Source organism: Tripterygium wilfordii, chromosome 14 (assembly GCF_013401445.1).
Source record: "Tripterygium wilfordii isolate XIE 37 chromosome 14, ASM1340144v1, whole genome shotgun sequence".
NCBI classification, from domain to species: Eukaryota; Viridiplantae; Streptophyta; class Magnoliopsida; order Celastrales; family Celastraceae; genus Tripterygium; species Tripterygium wilfordii.
Window position 1 is genome coordinate 2,349,526 of NC_052245.1, and position 21,522 is coordinate 2,371,047.

At 37.0% G+C, this 21,522-nt stretch overlaps 3 protein-coding genes across 4 annotated transcripts; all 3 read left to right on the top strand.

Moving 5' to 3' along the window:
* The first annotated feature begins 5,585 nt into the window (after positions 1-5,585).
* Positions 5,586-7,849, top strand: LOC120014501 (cyclic phosphodiesterase-like). The gene is made up of 3 exons (XM_038866467.1): positions 5,586-6,130; positions 6,337-6,394; positions 7,236-7,849. Exons 1-3 carry the CDS (start codon positions 5,813-5,815, stop codon positions 7,439-7,441), a joined length of 582 nt encoding a protein of 193 aa, XP_038722395.1. The 5' UTR covers positions 5,586-5,812; the 3' UTR covers positions 7,442-7,849.
* A 1,856-nt stretch (positions 7,850-9,705) lies between these two features.
* On the top strand, positions 9,706-15,706 carry LOC120014290 (integrin-linked protein kinase 1-like). 2 transcript variants are annotated; one of them, XM_038866205.1, is made up of 12 exons: positions 9,707-10,509; positions 10,984-11,058; positions 11,196-11,291; positions 11,550-11,635; positions 11,758-11,878; positions 12,523-12,602; positions 13,071-13,130; positions 13,282-13,388; positions 13,531-13,616; positions 14,174-14,295; positions 14,749-14,860; positions 15,329-15,706. In XM_038866205.1, the coding sequence occupies exons 1-12, from the start codon at positions 10,189-10,191 to the stop codon at positions 15,431-15,433; spliced, it is 1,371 nt and encodes a 456-aa protein (XP_038722133.1). In that variant the 5' UTR covers positions 9,707-10,188; the 3' UTR covers positions 15,434-15,706. The 2 variants fall into 2 exon arrangements, with proteins under 2 accessions (XP_038722134.1, XP_038722133.1); XM_038866206.1 differs by lacking the exon at positions 11,196-11,291 and having other exon boundaries at positions 9,706-10,509.
* A 1,429-nt stretch (positions 15,707-17,135) lies between these two features.
* On the top strand, positions 17,136-18,954 carry LOC120014442 (alkane hydroxylase MAH1-like). The gene has a single exon (XM_038866397.1). It carries the CDS (start codon positions 17,290-17,292, stop codon positions 18,832-18,834), a length of 1,545 nt encoding a protein of 514 aa, XP_038722325.1. The 5' UTR covers positions 17,136-17,289; the 3' UTR covers positions 18,835-18,954.
* The last annotated feature ends 2,568 nt before the right edge of the window (positions 18,955-21,522 follow it).

Sequence of the window (21,522 nt, forward strand, 5' to 3'; positions counted from 1 at the left end):
GAATATTCTAAAATCAATTAAGGATTTGATTGATTGATTTTCTCACTCTCAGAACTCTAAGGGATCTCCTATATAAAAAAAAATCAAGCAATAAGAATATGTAGGTCGAGTGTTGAATCACTATAAAATTGTTGTGTTATCTACTATTCTATTGTCTTCTCCATTCAAATTTTAAATTTCTTCATGGTATCAAAGCGATTTGACTTCTATCATAACTCGATCCTACTTATAACTGGGTTATAAAGGCATATCATTCCTGATGTCGATCAAAGACCCTTCAACAGTTACTATCATCAACCACCGTGGGTTGCCACCTCTGAGCACCGAATTTATGTGCCAAGTGTCAAGTATACCATCGTCATGTATGGATGTTATTTTGTTTATATATAGAAGGAACACATTATTCAAAGAGTCAAATCCAAATTAAAAAATTTTCAACCTAGATTTAAGGGAGAATATTAGAGAATAATGATAAAATATATTTATAATAACAATCAAATATCCTAAAACTTAATTTTGCAATCAATATCTTTTATTGAAGTGGGAAACACCTATATAGCTATTACATTGGTTTACAATCAATGATCTACGTAATTACAATCTCTATCAAAGTCATTATCAAAGTCAACAATTGAGGCATCAATTATGAACTTAGACAAATCAATATTGAATGCGAATCTTCAATTAAGGAAAGTCTTCAATCAATATTGAGTTTGTCAATAAAGTCTTCAATCAATAAAGTAAATCTTGGGTAAATCTTTGACTCTATTCAACACTCCCCCTCAAGGTGGTGCATAGACATCGTATATGTCCAGCTTGACAAGTGAATCAGCAAACACTGAATTTGACACTCCCTTGGTTAACACATCAGCCAACTGATCTTCGGTCTTCATATACGGAACTTCAATTATTTTTTCTTCTAGCTTTTCATACACGAAATTCCTATCAATTTCCACATGTTTAGTCCGATCATGTTGCACTGGGTTCTCAGCAATTTTAATTGCTGACTGATTATCACAATACAATTTCATTGGTCTTTTAATTGACAAACTTAGCTCCCTCATAAGCCGTTTGAGCCATAACAACTCACAAATACCTTTCACCATTGCTCTGTATTCGGCTTCTGCACTAGACAATGAGACAACTTTTTGCTTTTTACTTCTCCAAGTAACCAGATTTCCTCCAACAAAAGTTAAATACCCAGTGGTTGATCTTCTTCGGTCTCCTTTACCTGCCCAATCTGAGTCGGTATAGCCCCATACGTCTGCATGCCCATTCTTAGAAAAAAGTAAGCCTTTTCCCGGTGCAGATTTTAAATATCTCAGAATTCTAATAACTGCATCCATATGTTGTTTACCAGGATTGTGCATAAATCTACTCACAACACTGACCGCATATGCAATATCTGGCCTCGTATGAGACAAATAGATTAAACGCCCAACTAACCTTTGATATCGTAATTTGTCTATTGAAGTTTGATTCGAAGACTCTTCCAATCCATGATTTTGTTCCATAGGAGATCCAATTGGCTGACATCCAAGCATACCAGTTTCTGTTAATAAGTCAAGCACATACTTTCGTTGGGATAAAAATATGCCTTGCTCAGAACGAACAACTTCAATGCCCAAAAAATATTTTAATCCTCCCAAATCCTTCATATCAAATTCAGTTGACAAATAGTCTCTCAGTTTACGCATTTCTTCAGAATCGTTGCCTGTCACTACCATGTCGTCAACATAAATAATGAGAGCCGTTAATTTATCACCAACTCTTTTCAAAAATAAAGTGTGATCTGCATTACTTTGCTTATAGCCGAATCTTCTCATAGCAAGTCGGAATCGACCAAACCAAGCTCGAGGAGATTGTTTCAACCCGTATAAGGCTTTCTTCAGTTTACACACGACACTTTGATCACCTGGAGCTTCATATCCTGGGGGCAGAGACATATAAACTTCTTCTTGTAGCTCACCATGTAAAAAAACATTTTTTACATCATATTGTTGTAGAGGCCAATCAAAATTTGCAGCTAGGGATATTAGGACTCGAACCGTATTAATTTTTGCAACAGGAGCAAACGTTTCCTGATAATCAACCCCATACGTCTGGGTGAATCCTTTAGCCACAAACCTAGCTTTATACCTATCAACCGAACCATCAGGCTTGCACTTGACGGTGTACACCCACCTACAACCAACAGCTTTTTTTCCTTTCGGCAACTCCACCAATTCCCAAGTTTGATTTTTCTCAAGTGCTGTCATCTCCTCAGTCATTGCAGTTGCCCATTTTGGATCCAACAACGCCTCTTGCACTTTAGTAGGAATATCTATGACAGTCATATTACTGACAAAGCTTCGGCATTCCTTTGACAGTCGGTGAGTGGATGCATACTGAGCAATAAGATATTTCACTTTTCGCACAACCTCTGGTGAAAATCTATCTGGTGGAACACCACGAGTACTTCTTGGTGGGAGTACGTATCTGTCAGTTTCAATCGAGACACAAGTATTATCACAAATATTGTTAGTATTAACATCAGACTCAATGCTTACCTCAGGAGGATCTGTACGAGGAGTATCGGGAGTGGGTACTAGCGAAGATGAGAGAGAGGGAGCTTCAGCAACAGTATCGGCAACACACAGTGGATCAGGAAACAACTCCATCCAATTTGGAGCTTCAACAACAGTATCACCACTCGGGCCCGGAAGCGTGGAATTGGGTGAAGAAAAAAACATTTCATGTTCAGAAAAGGTGACATCCATAGTAACATAGAACTTACTTGTAGGAGGATGAAAACAACGGTAACCCTTTTGTGAAGGATGATAACCGACAAATACACACTTGAGGGCACAAGGATCAAGTTTCGTGCGGAGATGTTTCTGTAAATGTACAAACACAACACAACCAAACACCCGGGGAGGAAGTGTGAGGTGCGATGGCAGTGTTACATAGGATGCCAATTTATCAAGTGGTGTCTGAAATTATAGAACACGAGTGGGTACCCTATTCAAAAGATATACAGTTGTGGTAACAGCTTCTTCCCAAAAACGTGGTGCCATGTGGGCTCCAATAAGGGCAGCACGTGTAATCTCCAAAATTTGTCTGTTTCGGCGCTCAGCAACACCATTCTGTTGTGGTGTATAAGGACAAGTGGTTTCATGCAAAATTCCATGAGTCTGAAAATAAGCTTGTAACTCCTGATTTACAAATTCACCACCATTATCAGATCGAAGAACTTGTAAATTAGCAGAGAATTGTGTTTTGATCATGGTATGAAACGTGCGGAAGCAAGCAGCCACATCACTCTTATGACGCATAAGGTAAAGCCAAGTCATACGAGTGCAATCATCAATAAATAATACAAACCATCTAAAGCCAGTAGAAGTAGTAACAGGGGCAGGTCCCCAAACATCCGAATGAACCAACGCAAAAGGCACAACTCTTTTATTAGAACTATCAGAATAAGTAGCACGATGACTCTTGGCCAAAACACATGTATCACACTGAAAATTGGAAGGTTCACATGTAGAAAATAAAGTAGGAAATAAATATTTCAAGTAACCAAAGGAGACATGACCCAAACGATGATGCCATAACCGAATCTGATCTTCTGATGCCCTAGATGACCCTTTTGTTGATAGAGATCGTCCCATACTAACATCTTCCACATAATATAATCCCTCTCTCTTAGTACCACGCCCAATTATCTCCCCGCTGCAGAGATCCTGAAGGAAACAAAAAGTAGGATATATTAATACTAAACAATTTAGTTGTGTAGTAACTTGTGGCACAGATAAAAGATTATTGGAAAGAGCAGGAATCAATAAAGTGTGCTCCAAGGATAATGAAGGAGTTAAGTTAACCCTTCCAGCGCCCGTAACCGGATATGAAACACCATTGGCATTGGTGACAGTAGAGCAATTTGGTAAACAAGCATCATGTAATAAGGACGCATCAAAGGTCATATGATTAGTCGCACCAGAGTCAAGAATCCAACCGGGATCTTTTTCAGAATTTGTTGCAAGAAGGGCTAGACCAACACTACCTGACTGTTGGAGAAGAGTAGGATCTACCACAGAGTGAGTGATATCAACTGGAGTAGTGGAAGCCATGGTATCCATTGAAGAAGGAGTCGGTGCCATTGGGACTGTAGGTGAGGTGCATAGCGCAACTTTACCACCTTTTCGAGCTTGTAATCGCTCTTTGTGAGTCTGCCACCACTCGGGATATCCATGCTTTTTGAAGCAAGTATCTACAATATGTTTGGTGCTGCCGCAATGAGTACATTTACCACCAGTAGGTACTGACAGTGACAAAGAACTTGTTGGAGTTCCATATTTTCGAACTGCCATAGCCATCTGAGGAACTTCTGAAGACATCATTGTATTCCGGCGAAGTTCTTCACGTCTCACAGTTGAGAAAGCATTATCAGGTCCAGGTAGAGGATTAGTACGAAGAATATCTCCCCGAACAGAATCATATATATCATCAAGCCCAGCCAAAAAAGAATAGACTCGATCTTCATCAATTTCAGCCATTCGAGTCTTAATCACATCTGGCTGAGTAAAGGTAATTGGACGACGATGATCAAGCTCTTGCCAAATAACCTTAAGATCGGAATAGTATGCAGCCACAGGTCGCCCTGCCTGCTTAGTTGTCATAGCTTTTCGAGACAGATCATACAAAATAGATTTATCAGCACCCTCAAAATATGTTTGAGACACAGCATCCCAAACATCATTCGCAGTGGGTAAACGAATAAAAAGATTCATTATATCGGCCTCCATAGAGCCAATAAGCCAGCCTTTTACAGTAGCATCCTCCATCATCCACTTGTTATATGTAGAGTCACTAACAGTAGGTTTCGAGGTCGTTCCTTTGAGATATTCCATCTTTCCTCGTCCAGCAACGAACATAGTAACCACCTGAGACCAAAGAGTGAAATTTGAGCCATTCAGTTTGATCCCATAAGGAATAGAGGTTGGTTCTTGAGTTGGCGTCACCACAGGTGGAACTATAAGAGCACCGGATTCAGCCATGAGTTGTTTGTAATTTCTGGATGAGATTCTGGTTCAATGGTGCAATCGGCACCTGTTATGGACGAAGCAATCGGCTTCTGTCGGATGGTTGGAGCAGTCGGCCCCTAGTAGCTACGGTGATGGAGAGGTAGTATGTTAAGAGAACCTTGCTCCGATACCAACTTAATTTTGCAATCAATATCTTTTATTGAAGTGGGAAACACCTATATAGCTATTACATTGGTTTACAATCAATGATCTACGTAATTACAATCTCTATCAAAGTCACTATCAAAGTCAATAATTGAGGCATCAATTAGTCAACAATTGAGGCATCAATTATGAACTTAGACAAATCAATATGGAATGCCGAATCTTCAATTAAGGAAAGTCTTCAATCAATATTGAGTTTGTCAATAAAGTCTTCAATCAATAAAGTAAATCTTGGGTAAATCTTTGACTCTATTCAACACTAAAATGATTTGATTGATTGATTTTCTCATTCTTACAGGGATCACGTGTATGATAAAAATCAAACAATATGAAATTATTGTCGTGTTGTTACTATCCTATTGGCTTCCCCAGTCAATTTTAAATTTCTTCAACACATACCAAATACTTATTCATCTTGCCTTCTTCTTCCTGCTTTGTCTGCGCCTTCAAGAACACTATTTAATTTTTAAACCAAAACCTCACTATAGATTATAGAAAGGATCTTCTGTTTCTTCATCTCGTTCATCTTCTTCGATTTTCACTTCCTTGATCTTCTTCTTCTATCTTCTGAGTCTCGGTTCGTCATGGAAGTAGCACCTGAGTCCATTGCAGCGAATCCCTCTGAAGCGGAAAAGCATGTTTATTCGGTATGGGCGATCCCACCAGATGACGTGATCGTCAGGCTAAAGAAATTGATGGATGGCCTGAGGTCGGAGTTCGGCGGACCCCAATTTGAGCCCCACATTACCGTTGTGGGGGCCGTCAGCTTGACACTTGATGATGCGGTAACCAAGTTCAGGTCCGCTTGTAATGGGCTCCAGGGGTATAACGCCACCGTTGATCGTGTGGTCATCGGGATCTTCTCTCAGTGTATTTATTTGTTAATTCATCCCACGCCCGAGGTATTGTACATTCTATTCTATGCGCTTTCAACGGAATTCAAGGTTTAGATTAGGGTTTGAAATGCCTCAAGAACAGCATATATATGCTTTAAATTTTGTTCACTGGCTTGGAATTAGGCTGTCTCGGTGTACTATGAACTTTTGATTCTATTGAAATTATATGGTTGGCAAGTTCAGATTATTATTATTATTATTGGGATTTCCAGGTAGTGGAAGCTAATATACACTGCACCGGCTATTTTGGTTATAATAAGAGCTCCACAAGTGAGTTCTTTCCTATGGTCTTTGTTCAGAGGTTTTAATTTTTACAATCTTAAATTTTGTATATATTTAGACTCTGTATATGTCAGTATCTTGTCAATTTGTTTAATTTGCCATAAGATTTGGTTAAATTGGTTGGGCGTGAGTGTCGGAAGCATTCAATTATCTCTATGCATCTTTTTTTGATTGGAACAACACGTATTATAGAAGTTATATAGTATTGATAAATTTTTTTGAAGCTTGTCTAAGATTAAGATTGCAGTCTTTTGTGAGATAGAACTGTTGAAAGTAAAAAACTGAAAGTTCAGGTTTTCTTTAAAGAAAAGATGGATTTGTATGAGCCAAAAGATCAATTGAAGATGCCTAGAATTGTTGTTCTTAAGAGGGGTAGAACATTTGAATGCGATCCTTGTCAAGTATGTTAAGGGCATGTGGCAAATAAATCAGGGAGCTATAGCATTTACACTGTAAAAGCTCACTAGCTGCCCTAGTGAGCTTTTACAATGTTGTCTGTGATGTACTAATTTCCATAATTAGTACTGTTTTCACCAACTCCGGCTGGGAATAGAGCGACTTTGTATAGAACCCATCTTATGGACGGGATTTTTTGGTCATGTGATGAAAATATAGGGTTTTAATATCAATTTATTGATAAAGATGTTTGCTTTGCAAGTGACTTCCCTTCGCTATTCAGAATTAAGCTTTGCAGATCACCACCACAATGCTCTCAAAAAAAAAAAGAAGGAAAAAGAAGTTTCTTGCCATGCTTCTTTAGATAAACCAGGAAATGCCTTCTCATGAACAACATATGTATGCTAATGCTAAGCTTTGGCTAATTTTGCAGATTACATGCCTCATATGAGTCTCCTGTACGGGGATCTGACAGATGAGGAAAAGAAGAAGGCCCAAGAAAAAGCAAATGTTCTAGATGAGAGCATTAACGGCCTTAGCTTCCCAATAACTCGCCTAGCATTGTATGAGACGGACCCCAAGGACAAAACTCTCAAATCCTGGGAGAAGGTTGCTGAATGCAGTCTCAACCCCAAGTAGTTCATTGTCTTCTCTGTGCTTGTTGCTAATAAAGCTTGCTATGCGCTCCTTTTGGCTGCCATTGACTATGTAGTTGGTGAGTCCTTTGCCACCACCATCCTATGTTTTCTTCTAATGCTCGTACTCTGATATCCATTAATTTATATGGTGTTTACTTGTACACAGACACAGGTTTCATTTAGAGACCAATGCCATTTGTCGCAGTTTGGTCTCTTTAGAAACTAATAAGGATATTTTCATTTATATACTGCATACGTAGTATTGCATATTATGTATGTTCAAACTCTGTAGCCTCTGCATAATATGCGGAGAGGATACTTTGGGTTTAGTCCTTGTCTGGTATGCTAACAATAAGGGACAATCATGAAAAAGGAACAACCGAGCGGCTTTGTTGTCGGGTTAAGATAATTAGAAGTGCAGGTTCTGAGGTTTAGGGGCAAAACTTGTCCCAACAGTCTCCTGGCAATGTAAGTTTACCGCTAGAATTTGAGTTTAGAGGCAAAGGTGGTCTCTGGCTCAACCAACTTGTCCCGATTGTCCTCCAACTTAACAGAAAAAGTGGCTGGCTAAATGATTTTCTTAAAGTACGGTGTACATGTCAACTTTATAACCAGTTGTATTTGTTAAGGGTTCCGTTTGGCCTTTTAAAAAGTTAGCTTATAAGTTGTTGCTGTTTAAAAACTTAGCTTATAAGCTGGTGTTTGTGGTAGCTTATATCTGACGCTAGCTTATAAAGCATTGTGAGAAAATGTTATTTTATGATTTTTTTATTTTTTAATAATTTAATTTTCAGTTTAAACTTGTAATTATAGGATATTTTTATATAAATAAAATTTAAAATTAATATTTTAATAAAGTTTGTAATATTATCTTTAATAAAATATAAAAAGAAAGGGAAAAAAGAGAAGTAAAAAAAAAACAAAAAAAATCTAAAATAAACTTTAAAGTGCTAGTTAGTTTTTAAGAATAACTCCAACAATGATATGTAAAATGAGATTTCAAATGTATACTATACATACTTCAAAAGTAGGTTAAATACTCGTCTATAAATTTTAAAAATTTTCATTCCAACAATGATTCCTAAATTAACCAACTTAATTTTACTCTCACAAAAATATACAAACTCACTCTCTCATTCTCTCTCCTATCTGAGTTTGTATGTATATTTTTTTTGACAATACGAGGGAATGTAATTTTACATTCTATGATAAGAACTCTGTTGGAATGATAAAAAATTAAAAATGAATATGTATATTAACGATTATGATTTGACATTCTCATATACATTTGATGGAGTTTATTCCAAGTTAGTTTATCTAGAGTATTTGATGGAACGTTTGTCCCGAGTTTAAAATGTCTACCAAATGGGCTACTTATATTTTCCAGTTGCTGTCGGTACAACGACTAACGGGTATGAAGTCATGATCCCTACAAAGCCAAGTCAGACACGTCAAGATTCAAGAATATCGTATCCTATATGGAATGTATAAAAACGAGAACTAGGCAACTACTTTCTGATTTCCTCATATCATTCTTCTTGTGCTTGAAATAATTATTAGTTTAATGTGGAATAATTATTCTTATGGACAAATTAATACGCCACCTGTCTTTAATTTATATGGAATAATTCAATCTATAACCATTAGTAATAATACGGGGAGAAGAAAAAATCGATAGTCAGTAATTTTAAATAGGACTCTATTATTTTAGATATAATTACACATTATAAAGTATTTAAATAAACAGATATATATATTTTATTAATATTTGTTTGATAAGATCACACTATGATCTAAACAAGGAATTCAAACATTGAAAGTTGCGGGCATTAGTCATTAATCAAGTATTGTTCAGTGTATATGATACTTTACAGTGTATTTAGGGAATGATGACGACGGTACCAATTACCAAGTCAATTTAAATTCAAAAAATTCTTATTTCAACCCTCAACAATTCATTTTTCTATGTTTATCTTTTTATCTTCCTCCCATCTACCAGAGCTGTTCCGAGGGCGGGCGACATGGACCGTCTCCCAGTTCCTTAATAGATAGAATTTCATATTTTTGAAAAATTATCAGTATTGTACTAATAATAACCTCAAACTCGCTCAAGTAACATCATAAAATTTAATTATTTTTTAAAGAGAGTTAATTTTTTAGAGTTTATCGGTTTCGGAAAAGTCAGGTCGGCGACTGCCATCCACGTGTCTACTAATAATTGGGGAATGCTGATTTCTACGCTGCAAAAAAGGGCACAGATCCATCATGCTGCTGTAATGGGGGCGTGGCGTCTGTGAACGCCCTGTCGTAACTGACACAATGCTTGGCTACTAAGCCGCCTTTCTGCCACTTATCCACGTTTTCACGCGCCAGCCTCACGATATCCCCCTAATTCTTCTTCACTTTCGAAATTGTCGGCGGTACCCGCAGCGAACTCCTAAGTCCTAAGACCTTCAAACAGGAATCGTTTACTCCGCTTCCCTTCAAATTCCGAATGCAAATATTGTCTCCATTGAATTCTTTCTTCTTTTACACTCCTCCTATATACTCTGTAAACTCTAGCCTTGATATTTCGGAAGAATTGGGGTTTAAGGTCTTCTATTTTGTGCAGTTAGGGTTTAACTCGAACTGCGACAATTGTGTTGATTATGGAGTCATTTAGAGATTAAGAGACATTGTTGATTTTCTCTGGTTGATATATGCTGCGAGAATCATAATTGATCGAATTGTCCTTTTTTGAGTTGGTGAATGGAAACAAAGACTCCAGCGAGGTTCACGCTAGGGAAGCAGTCTTCAATGGCGCCAGAACGGCACCGCGAGGAATCAGAAGTGGTGGACGGAGAGCAGGAGCAGGAGGAGGTGGATGGATTGCGCTTGATGTATCTGGCGAATGAAGGCGACCTGGAGGGTATCCGGGAGCTACTGGATTCAGGAATTGACGTTAATTTTCGGGATATGGATGATCGAACAGCGCTTCATGTTGCCTCCTGCCAGGGTTTGACGGATATCGTGGCTTTGTTGCTCGATAGAGGTGCGCTGGTCGACCCCAAAGATCGATGGGGCAGTACGGTAATTTGAATTCTTTATTACTGTTTGCCTTCTCTTTTGTTTTCTAATGGTTTCACTACTGTTTGTTCGGCCTCTCTAAAACTACAGAGAATGTTCAGTTTGAAACCATATATTCATGAGCAATTTGCGTGGGGCTAATTGTCTTCTTTTTTCTTTAAAGAAGTAGCATAATTACATTTATGCTGCTTGAATAGTAAACGAAGGCTGGCTTAAGGGCTCATTGGTCATTCAATTTGCAAATATTTCTACTAAGCAATTTGAAATAATTATTTGAAAGCATGTTTCAAAATTTAATGAGAGAACAGGTATAATAAACACAGATAAGAAGGGTTTTTTTTTTGAGCAGTGAAGGATTTTTTGGCATTATGGGTTTCCAGTTATGATCAGATTTTCTGAGAAATTGATTTCTGAATATGATAGTCTCTCTATGAAGTGGTGTTCATGTAAGTTACTGACTCTCATTTTCTTATACAGCCTCTATCCGACGCTATACACTATAAGAAACACGATGTGATCAAACTCCTGGAAAAACATGGTGCAAAACTTCTGGTATGAGTTTATATCATCAGACTTGGGCTTGAAAATGTTAGCTATATTTTATGTTAGTGGAATCACCAAGCCTGGTGTATTCCTGTTTGTCTCTTACGCTTTAGCTATGTTTTGTTTTACATGATTTTACTTTGTAGATGGCATCAATGCACGTTAAACATCCACTTCAAGTCCCAGAATATGAAATTGATCCTAAGGAGCTTGATTTTACTCACAGTGTCGAATTAACAAAGGTATTTGTTTAGAAGCCGTCACTAGTGGATTGCACTCTTGCTTCACGTTTCCTTGGCTCTTTTTTAGTATCTAGACATCACCAATTCACCATGACTATTGTCAATTTGTCATCAAGTATGATGTCTTTCTTTGGGTTGAAATATGTTGTTAACTCAAATTCGATGATTTGCACTGCTATATCTTTTTCCTTTGGCTTCTTGTTAGCTTTTTTATTCATATTTTCCTTTGTGTAGCAAATAATGTTATCTTTATTGCAGGGGACCTTCCAAATAGCATCATGGCGTGGAACTCAAGTTGCTGTTAAAAAGCTTGAGGAGGATGTGTTTTCTAATGAAGATAAAGTGTATGTGGTTCTTAACAAAGCAACGTTCATTTTCTTGAAATTTTTAAAAAATATATTTACTGCCATATTGCCTTTCTTTTCTTGTACTTTTCTATTCCTTAAAAGCCTTTGGTTTCGCTCAGGAGTGCATTTAGGGATGAGCTTGCATTACTGCAGAAGATACGGCATCCAAATGTGGTCCAATTTTTGGGTGCTGTTACTCAAAGTAGTCCATTGATGATTGTCACAGAATATTTACCCAAGGTACTTCCATTTATCTAGATTCTTTCAGATTGTCTCTGCTTGTTCTATGTGATGTTTCCTTGGTTAAGTTTTTGCATATTTTTCCTTTATTAAAGCTATATATTAAATCCATACTTCTTGCTTAACTGCTGATTTTGGCACTGATGTATAGTTGGTTCCTGTTTTGTTTGTTTTTCTGAATTTTGCCTTTCATCATCCATATGTTATTATGTACTTGGTAACTTTTTCAAGTCTCTTCCTGTTGTAAGTTAGAAGGATGAATATGGTTTCATATAAAGATGCCAGCCTTCATAATCTTTTAACTTGCCTTTGTTGCTTTTCAAGTTCCAAATCCTTATGATTTCCTTATGATTTTCACCTCTGCTTGAATGTTGTTGTTTTATTATATTCACTTGGTTATGAAAGGACTAATATCATATTGTGCTAGACTCCTCATCCCACTAAAGCGCAAAAACAATGTGTTACATAATGCTCAATCCACATCTGGCAAAAGCAAAAGAAAAGACAAGATAAATAAGGGATGGTGAAACCTATTAAGAGAATAAGAGTTCGTTTTACATTGTTTATTAAAGGTTATTTTGTTTCAATCAAAATTATGGGTGAAACTATCCTTTCAAGTATTTATTGTCTTATTTCTGTCACAGGGAGATTTTAGTGCATATTTGAAGTGTAAAGGAGCATTAAAACCGATAATAGCTGTCAGATTTGCTCTTGATATCGCAAGGTATGTTATTGTTGTTACCATGCAAGGGAAATGCATCTCACATTCTTACTGTATTCATGTTTGGAGTTGGTTATCCTTTCTGAAATCTGAATATGCTTCTTCTACCAATAGCATCATTTCTCTTATGAAGAGTTTTGTGTGATTAGATATGTATTTTTAATTTGAAGAGTCGCTGCCAATCTCAAATAATGAAATTTATAAAGAAAATCTCAGTCAAATTCAGAAACATGTGAAAGCACATCAACCAGAAACATGTTCCCACATGAGCGACTGTTCTGTCTGCAAGAATGATTTATTAGCTGCTAGCTTGTACTGGCATTTAACTTACGCAGGTTTGATAAACATAAGCAGTTAATGCTTAATTGTGGGTATATCTTTCATGCTGGTTGGTTGAACATGTTCTATTTAGGTAGCGACGCTATCAGCATGAATCCAAGTGGTTGTAATTGTTTCTTTTAATTGTTGCAGGGGAATGAACTATCTGCATGAGAATAAACCTGCTATAATTCACCGTGATCTTGAGCCTTCGTAAGATTTCTTCTTCAACTTTGTTTTGCTTTTGCTTGACATGTACATATAGATATCACAGTCTATAATTAGATTTCTATGGATATTCATTGGCTCCTTCATTTTCTGAATTGTCCACATCTTTTTGTCTTGCTAATGAGCAAGATAACAGAAATATATTGCGAGATGATTGTGGGCATTTGAAAGTTGCAGACTTCGGGGTTAGCAAGCTGCTCACTGTTAAAGAAGATAAGCCTCTAACTTGTCTAGACACCTCCTGTAAGTACTCTTAGGAATCCCATGAGTGCCACTTATTTTGAAAATTTAACAGCAAAATAGTGTTACATGATTTTGCTTTCATTTGTGTATGAAGTAGATTTCTCAAAATAAAATGGTAATCAATTATAGTTCTGTTATTCAGTCCGATATGTGGCACCCGAAGTTTTCAAGTATGAAGAAGTTGATACTAAAGTGGATGTGTTTTCATTTTCTCTAATTCTACAGGAGGTAAATATTTTACTTATTAAAACTTGCATATTCAATTTTATCTTTTCATGTAGATTTGAAATTAGATTGTCACCTTATTGATACTCGAAAGGTATGGTATCTGCAGCATGTAATTATCTTTACTGATTCTGTCCCAGCCTCATTGTTGCTGTAAATGTCAGTTGATTGTGTTATGCAACTAGATACATGTATTTCATATAAGCATGTCAGCAAAAGCAATAATTTCACATCTTGTGTATGGATTTGAATGGCTGACAAATATGGAAACTGTTGAAAGCAGCAGGGTTTGTAGTGCAACCGACAGGGGTAATAGAAATTAGCAATTGAGGATCATATGTACTTGGTTCTATATTCTAATGAATCGTTAGCGGCGAGGTGAATGGGGGTATGTGAGTATGTAAGATTGGAAACCTCTTATCGTACAGTTTGTTCGGAGAGATCATTCGCTTCCTTTTTCTTTCTTTCTCTAAGAGTGGTTTGTGTGGGAAAGGAGCCTTCTCTGATGATTGGAGAAATTCTGACTGTTTTTCTTTTTACATGTTACGATTGTACATTAGATGATTGAAGGCTGCCCACCCTTTTATACAACGCAAGAAATTGAAGTTCCTAAAGTATATGCTGCAAGAGAGCGTCCACCTTTTAGAGCTCCAGCAAAGTATTATGGTCATGGACTTAAAGAGTAAGCCCTTCATACGCTTTTATACTTGAGGTTTCTTCCAATATAGTGGCGAATATTAACATATTGTTTGATTATTGCTTTAGCTCAACAAAGCATGGATTTGGAAGCTGTTTGTAGGGCTATTTGTACTTTTTATTGTTATTTTTTAAAACAAATTTCAAACAAATTAAGCTGAGAAATGGTCCGTGCTCATTCCTGCCGAAAGGACTCCGCATTTTCATTGATACGCTTTTATGTGGAACTAATTGGTTTCGTTTTTAAAATTTATATCCTTTTTCTTCCCTTGAATAGTAGACATCATATGATTCTTTAACTGTTTTCCTTGCTAAGAGGATGTTCTTTGAAGATGTTCTCTTAGGCTATCAAAAAAAGTTTGTCTCCCTCAGAAACACTGATTATTACTTTCTAGTGTCATATGTCTGAAAAATAAAAGTTTGAGCATGCCTGCTACAGGTTGATTGAAGACTGCTGGAATGAGAACCCATCAAAACGACCAACATTCAGGCAAATAATAACGAGATTGGAGTCCATTCATAAAAGTCTGAGTAACAGGAGCCGTTGGAAGGTCTCTCTCTCCCCCCCCCCCCTCCACCCCTCTATCTGTGTGTGTCGGCTTGTCATTATGTGTGTGCACGCCATTCTGCATTTGTGCTAAAAAAATTGGACCAAATGACTTATTGCTCTTCCCAATAGAACTTAATCTAGCTGTGTTTTCTAAATTTAACATATGAGTAGGCATTAAAGAATGTGTGAAACAATTTCCGTTCAGAAGGCTCCTGCAATTGAGGTAGGCTTGGGAAAGGGCTATACAGCCTTTGCCCCGCATTGCTGTGAAAACTCTCTCCAGGATTAAAGAGTAGTGTTTGCAATCTGGGTGATTACTTCCAACAGATGAGCTATCTCCATTCTCGTTGGGATCTAGCTCTTCTTCTCATTTTTTTGCTTGGCCAATCATCTGGTGCATTCCAATTGCCTGCCTTTTTTTCTTCTTCCCTTTCTTGTTGAATAGTTTGGTCTCTTGCAACATGTACAGGTGAGACCACTACAGTGTTTCCAGAATCTGGAGGCTATGTTGAAGAAAGATCAATCCAATCGAAGCCGCAGCAATCTTTCTTCTCATTCTACGAGCAGCATATGAATAATCGAGGATAAATTTACGGTTCCCCAGGTTGGTAGCCAAACGGCGACTTCGTAGTTGCGACGGTTTACTGGTGTGTAATAATAAGTCTAGATTTTTGAGTGAGTTCTCTTCCAGATTTTTGTGCTCTGCCTTTGATTTTGGGGGGTAGAGAATTACATTTATATGTCATGTGCTTACCTTGATTCACAATATCTGCCCTCGCAAATATCTCGTTAAAAACAATCTAAACCGGAATTTACGAGTCCTTCAGTATACAAACATACTTTCATATGTATTTTGGGTTTTATTAAGTTGAAACGACTTGTACTTCAGTCATAAATTAGAGTGGTAATGATATGCGTATCACTCTAATGATCGGTTCGAATCTACCACTTCGTTTTGGAAAGAAAAATTGAAACGACATGGTTTAATGACTTAATGTGTTGTCAACAAAACATATGTTAAGTTACAGAATTACCCCTCCCCTTGAATTTTGGTCTTCCACTGCCGACGATAATTTCACATCATTGACTTGTTTGCACTGTGCGTGAAGTCAATGTCTTGCTGCAACGACAATGCCATGACCAAGTAGTTGGTTGATATTTAGTCCCCATTTGTGTCCCCTGTTTTTCTTAATCAAGAAATGTGTCAATTTCAATTGGAGTTTTCTTCTAACTTTAGCCAACCCTAAGGACAAATTGCAAAGTGGACGACCCAAGCCTTAATCTCCTCAATTAATAAATAGAGTCAACGGTGACGGTTAAGCATTTAAGTGTAAGAAATTATGAGAAATCACACACCCCTCATATAACTAATTATATTGTCCGTTTTAGTTATTGGTTCTAAAGGATACATCTGAAATCATGAGAAATCACACACCCCTCATACAACTAATTATATTGTCCGTTTTAGTTATCGGTTCTAGAAGATAGATCGGACCCACAAGACATTGTTTCTCCTAAGTCTAATAAGTGGGCTAAGCTCAATTCACCAAGTTAGAGAAAATGCTAAGTTATTTGTTAGGGGTGAGTTTTGTCCATACAAACCCATTGGTAGACTTGTGTCTAATCAACATGGGACTTTTATGTTCTTAACAGAAATGAGATTACATTCATGAAGGTTTGGGATTGTGATTAAATGAAAATAAGATAATTGAACATGAAATCAAACTAGATAGTCTAGTTGCTTCGGTCAAAGGCGTATGTCTGTGGAATTTCCATGATTCGATTCCCATTGAAATCTATCTCCATTCAGTTTCGCGTTAGGTCTCAACCTAGTTACCTGTCCGCAAGATTATGCTGGGAAGTGTCAACAATGTGAAAAATCAAGAAATTGATGATGTGCACATATAATTTAGGGGAAAAAAAAAACAAAAAACATGTCATATATATTAGTTAACTACAAGAACCCTAAAGGGGTGATATACGTGGATGAGCTCAAAACATAAGAAGATATTTTAGTTATGGCCTACTGGTCCTCTTGAAAACCTTGTAGCAGTAGTAGCTGTCCCCTCTTATCTTTTTGGTTCCCAATACCCTTCTTGTATGTTGACAGCCTCCATTCACGTCCCCTCTTAATACTTATCTTAATCAATCAATTATTAGCATTGCCTAATCACTCCTAATTTGGGTTGGTCTTAGTTTTTCGAACTCTTAATTTGACATGTTTATCAAGATTAGCTACCTTGCCTTGTCAACTCCCTGTAGTTGTAAGAAAAGTCTAAATAAAATTAAGCTCTCATTAATTACAAAAGACTTTCTTTCCAGCCAAAGCTTCCAATGATTTCTGTATAAGTGTACATATATATACATGGTCACTATGAAAGTTCAGCACGCATAGCAAATTAGCAATACAATAACTCTAAGTCTTAAGTCATGGCCTTATTAGGTCTTCTTGAAATCCTTGTAGCAGTAACATGCTTTGTGATTCTTCGTTGCTTATGCAGCAAAAATAAGACTCCTACAAATTGGCCTCTGGTGGGTATGCTACCGGGGCTGCTTCTCAACGTTCATCGGATTCATGATTGGTGTGCAGAAATCTTGGAGCTCACTGGCTGCACTTTTGTACTGAAAGGGCCTTGGCTTGGTAACATGGACATATTGGTCACAGTACATCCAGACAATGTGCACTACATAATGAGCACAAACTTCTCCAACTTCCCAAAAGGGTCTGACTTCAACAAGATGTTTGATATTCTTGGCGACGGGATCTTCAATTCGGACTACGATTTGTGGAAGAATCAAAGGAAAACTGCTCGATTGTTCCTTAATCATCAAGAGTTCTACCATTTCTTGGTGAATTCTAGCCAAATTAAGGTGCAAAATGGGCTGATTCCGGTCATGGAGAATGTTGTCAAGAATGGCCTTGTGTTGGATCTGCAAGATTTGTTTCAAAGGTTCACGTTTGATGCTACCTGCTTGCTCACCACCGGCTATGACCCGCAATGCTTGTCCATTGAACTTCCAAAGGTACCTTTCTCCATGACCATGGACACTGCAGAGGAAGCAATATTTTATCGTCATGTTGTGCCAGAAAGTATATGGAAGTTGCAGAGATTGGTGGGCATAGGAGAGGAAAAGAGACTTACTCAAGCTTGGAAAACACTTGATGATATCATAGCAGAGATTATATCAATGAAGAAAGACAAGTTAAGTAAAGCAACAAATTCGGATAAACAAGGCTACCTCAGTGAAGGCAGAGGGGCTGATTCGGAGGGCATTGACCTGCTCACAAAATACATGACTGAAAATGGGATTGCAGAATCAGAATCAAATGAAAAGTTCCTGAGAGATACCATCATCAATTTCATGATCGCAGGCAGGGACACAACTAGTGCAGGTCTCACATGGTTTATGTGGCAAATCTCAAGAAACCCACAAGTCAAAAACAAGATTAGAGAAGAGCTTGAAGCAGTAATACCAACTTCTGAAGCTAAAAAGTGGAGGTTGTTCAGTGTGGAGGAGCTAAGAAATTCTGTTTATCTACAAGCAACATTGTGTGAAACACTAAGGCTGTACCCACCAGTTCCATTTCAACACAAATCACCTCTCCAACCAGATATCCTTCCCAGCGGGCACCGGGTCCATCCAAAGACGAAAATCATATTTTCTTTGTATTCAATGGGGAGGATGAGTTCAATTTGGGGGAAGGATTGCTTAGAATTTAAGCCAGAAAGATGGATTTCAGAGAGAGGAGGTGTAAAACATGAACCTTCATACAAGTTCATGGTTTTCAATGCAGGACCCAGGACTTGTCTTGGGAAAGAAGTGGCTTTCACACAAATGAAGCTAGTTGCAGCTGCAATAGTCTACAATTATGATATTGAAGTGGTGGAAGCAGATTCTGTCATCCCTGCTACATCCATAATTTTACACATGAAGCATGGTTTGAAGGTGAAGGTCAGTAAGAGATGGGCCTGATAGCTGTCCCTTATCATCCTTCTTCATTATGTGTATCACTATGCTACTACAGTGTACCGTAGATATATATATATGTAGAAAGACGGACTAAATAAAAGGAAGCAACAACTTCAATTCCAATGGGTGATCATAGATACTGGAAAATATGCCTGCCTCTTGTCTATCTAATCTTTCCAAAACTATCTAATCATGGAAAACTCCGCAACTCGCGGCACCCAAACCAGGATCGCAAATATGCAAGTGATTGGGGCATTTCATCGAACACCTGGAGCACAATGGCAAGCAAATTCACTCCAACTTAAGCCAACTGACCTGCTCAGACCGAACCAAGACAACTTTCAACAGCAACAACAACAACCTTCAACAAAGAAAAAATCATTCAGTTCCAACTTCACTAACTGATTAAGCCTTCAAACTGAAGTAGTGGAATACAACTCCCAAATCCAAAGAAGTAAGAAAAGGAAACAAGTAGCTAATCACTCTCTACGAACAAATCAACCAACCACTGATGGGCCGGGCTATAAACTTGAGTTATGGGCTAAACCTAGATTGGGTTTCGTCTTCTTTGATGACTAGGCCACCATTTGTTGGGCCTTCCATTTACGTATGTATGTAAGTATGCATGCATGTATGTATGTATGATGAGAGATATTAGGGTCTTGAAGAGTCTTGTCCCCAACCAACGGAATTTGTTAATGGTGACATTAGTGTTCAACCAAAGCTTTACTGCTAAAATGGAATCTCCATCAACTTAAATGGTAAATATTGTTTGAATAAATAAATTAAAAATTGAAGAATTAATTTTAATGTCATAATCTCACACTACTTCTTCAATAAAAATAATAATAATAAAAAAACATAGCATATGCCTTCCATATTGCCTGTCACATGTCAAAATCATCAAGTATACATTCAAAGCATTAGCATATATGGTCAAAACTTGACCTGATGAATTGAATCAACTCTTTTGCATCTAATTTTCATTAAAAGCCAAGATAGATATAAGTACCAAGATTATTTTGGGTTAACAACATGGAACATGGTAAGCAAAAAATCCTAGAAGTTATTTTATATATGGATGAACCCATAACTTAATGATGTAAATAGTTTTTATCGCCAAAAAATTATTGGAATTTAGGAGTTTACCATCTGAATTGATTGAGCGGTTGACATTGATGTCGTTAGAAACTAATCGTTAACCCCTGTGATCCATGAGATAATATTAAATATTTTGTTTATCTAGTACTATTGAGTTAGATGCTAGTTTCATTATTTACATCTAATTATTATGTATTTCTATCAGACATCATGAGTAATTTTTTTATACAATGAACAAGGAGTTCATCTTCACCAACAATTGCTAGCCATCAAGAAGCCTAATGTGGAAAGTAGTAGTTGATCATGAGTTGGTGCACTGTAGGCTAAACAGTAACTTGTCTTCAGGGTAAGATTGTGACTGCATGTAATGGTTTTATTGGGGATTAGGTCTCTTGCATTCAAGTCCTGCATCTCTCTCATCATGCACCATTGAAGATCCATAAATTATAGCATATATATATATATATATATATATGTATATATATATATAATTAGTCTGTATAAGAGAAATAGTTCTTTTATGCATGTACTTTTTGTTTTTCTTCCATTTCAATGAGTACACATACTTCCTTGTGCTTTCTTAATGCATATAAATTTTTATCTTTAATTAATTAATCATGTAATTAATTAGTTAAAGAATTTGCTTGGTTTCCTCTTTTAACTAAACATGTCAAACCTGTCATTTTGAATTTTTGACAAGCTTGACATAAGTTATAGTGAAACACAACCAAACCAAGCCTAACACAGCCATTAGTGGACAAAATCTTAAGAGTGTTATCAACTCAATTTAGACATTGATGTCCACCAAATTAGAGCATATTTCTTTAAGGTTATAGGTGATTTCCTTTTATTACCCTCCTTTGTTGTCAAATGTTTCACACATTAAAAAAAAAAAAAAAAAAAGGTGATGAGAAAGAAGAAGAAAAAGAAGAGGGATATGGTAGCAGCAGTTGCCCTTAATGTGGTCCTGAAATGTAGATATGGAGAAGATTTTCTTGTTGTGATCATGAGTAAAGACTTTTAGAGTCTTTTTTTTGACCTATGAGGGTACATATGTAATTTTTATGTTTGATGAACTTTGTACCACGCTGACGACATGTAAAATTAGGTTGAATACCATACGGAAGAAATGAGGGTCCTAGTCCTTCCCCAGAAGTGGACAGACTCATGGAACTAGGAAAACACTAGGAAAATACTCTTAGCTAATTTGAACTCACGATCTTAGCAGATGATGCTTGATGGTCTTTCTATCGTTGAAAGCGCATTTTAGACATGAAGCGATGTGTAGCAATGGAGCTTTAAGACCTTGAGAAAGTGCATGTATCTTAGTATACAGAGGAAAAAAATTATGACTATGAAAATCACCAAGCTTCAAGTTTCACTTTCATTTCCAAAGTAACACCCATAATCCACTATAATCCACTAAATCTTATCAATCAATCAAAAAAGAAGATAATTTGATATGTATATGAATTGGCAAGGGAACATGCATGGTGTGAGTTGTCCAATGTCCATAGGACTCATTAGGAGATGTTATACATTTCACCTGTGAAGCTATGACTTGACATGGCAATGTTTTGACATCCAATG

Coding starts and splice junctions, on each gene's coding strand:
- LOC120014290 (XM_038866205.1), top strand. CDS start 10,189: ATGGAAACAAAGACTCCAGCGAGGTTCACGCTAGGGAAGCAGTCTTCA. Junction 10,510..10,983: donor AAGATCGATGGGGCAGTACG/GTAATTTGAATT, acceptor TTTCTTATACAG/CCTCTATCCGACGCTATACA. Junction 11,292..11,549: donor ACAGTGTCGAATTAACAAAG/GTATTTGTTTAG, acceptor TCTTTATTGCAG/GGGACCTTCCAAATAGCATC.
- LOC120014442 (XM_038866397.1), top strand. CDS start 17,290: ATGGCCTTATTAGGTCTTCTTGAAATCCTTGTAGCAGTAACATGCTTT.
- LOC120014501 (XM_038866467.1), top strand. CDS start 5,813: ATGGAAGTAGCACCTGAGTCCATTGCAGCGAATCCCTCTGAAGCGGAA. Junction 6,131..6,336: donor TAATTCATCCCACGCCCGAG/GTATTGTACATT, acceptor TGGGATTTCCAG/GTAGTGGAAGCTAATATACA. Junction 6,395..7,235: donor TTATAATAAGAGCTCCACAA/GTGAGTTCTTTC, acceptor CTAATTTTGCAG/ATTACATGCCTCATATGAGT.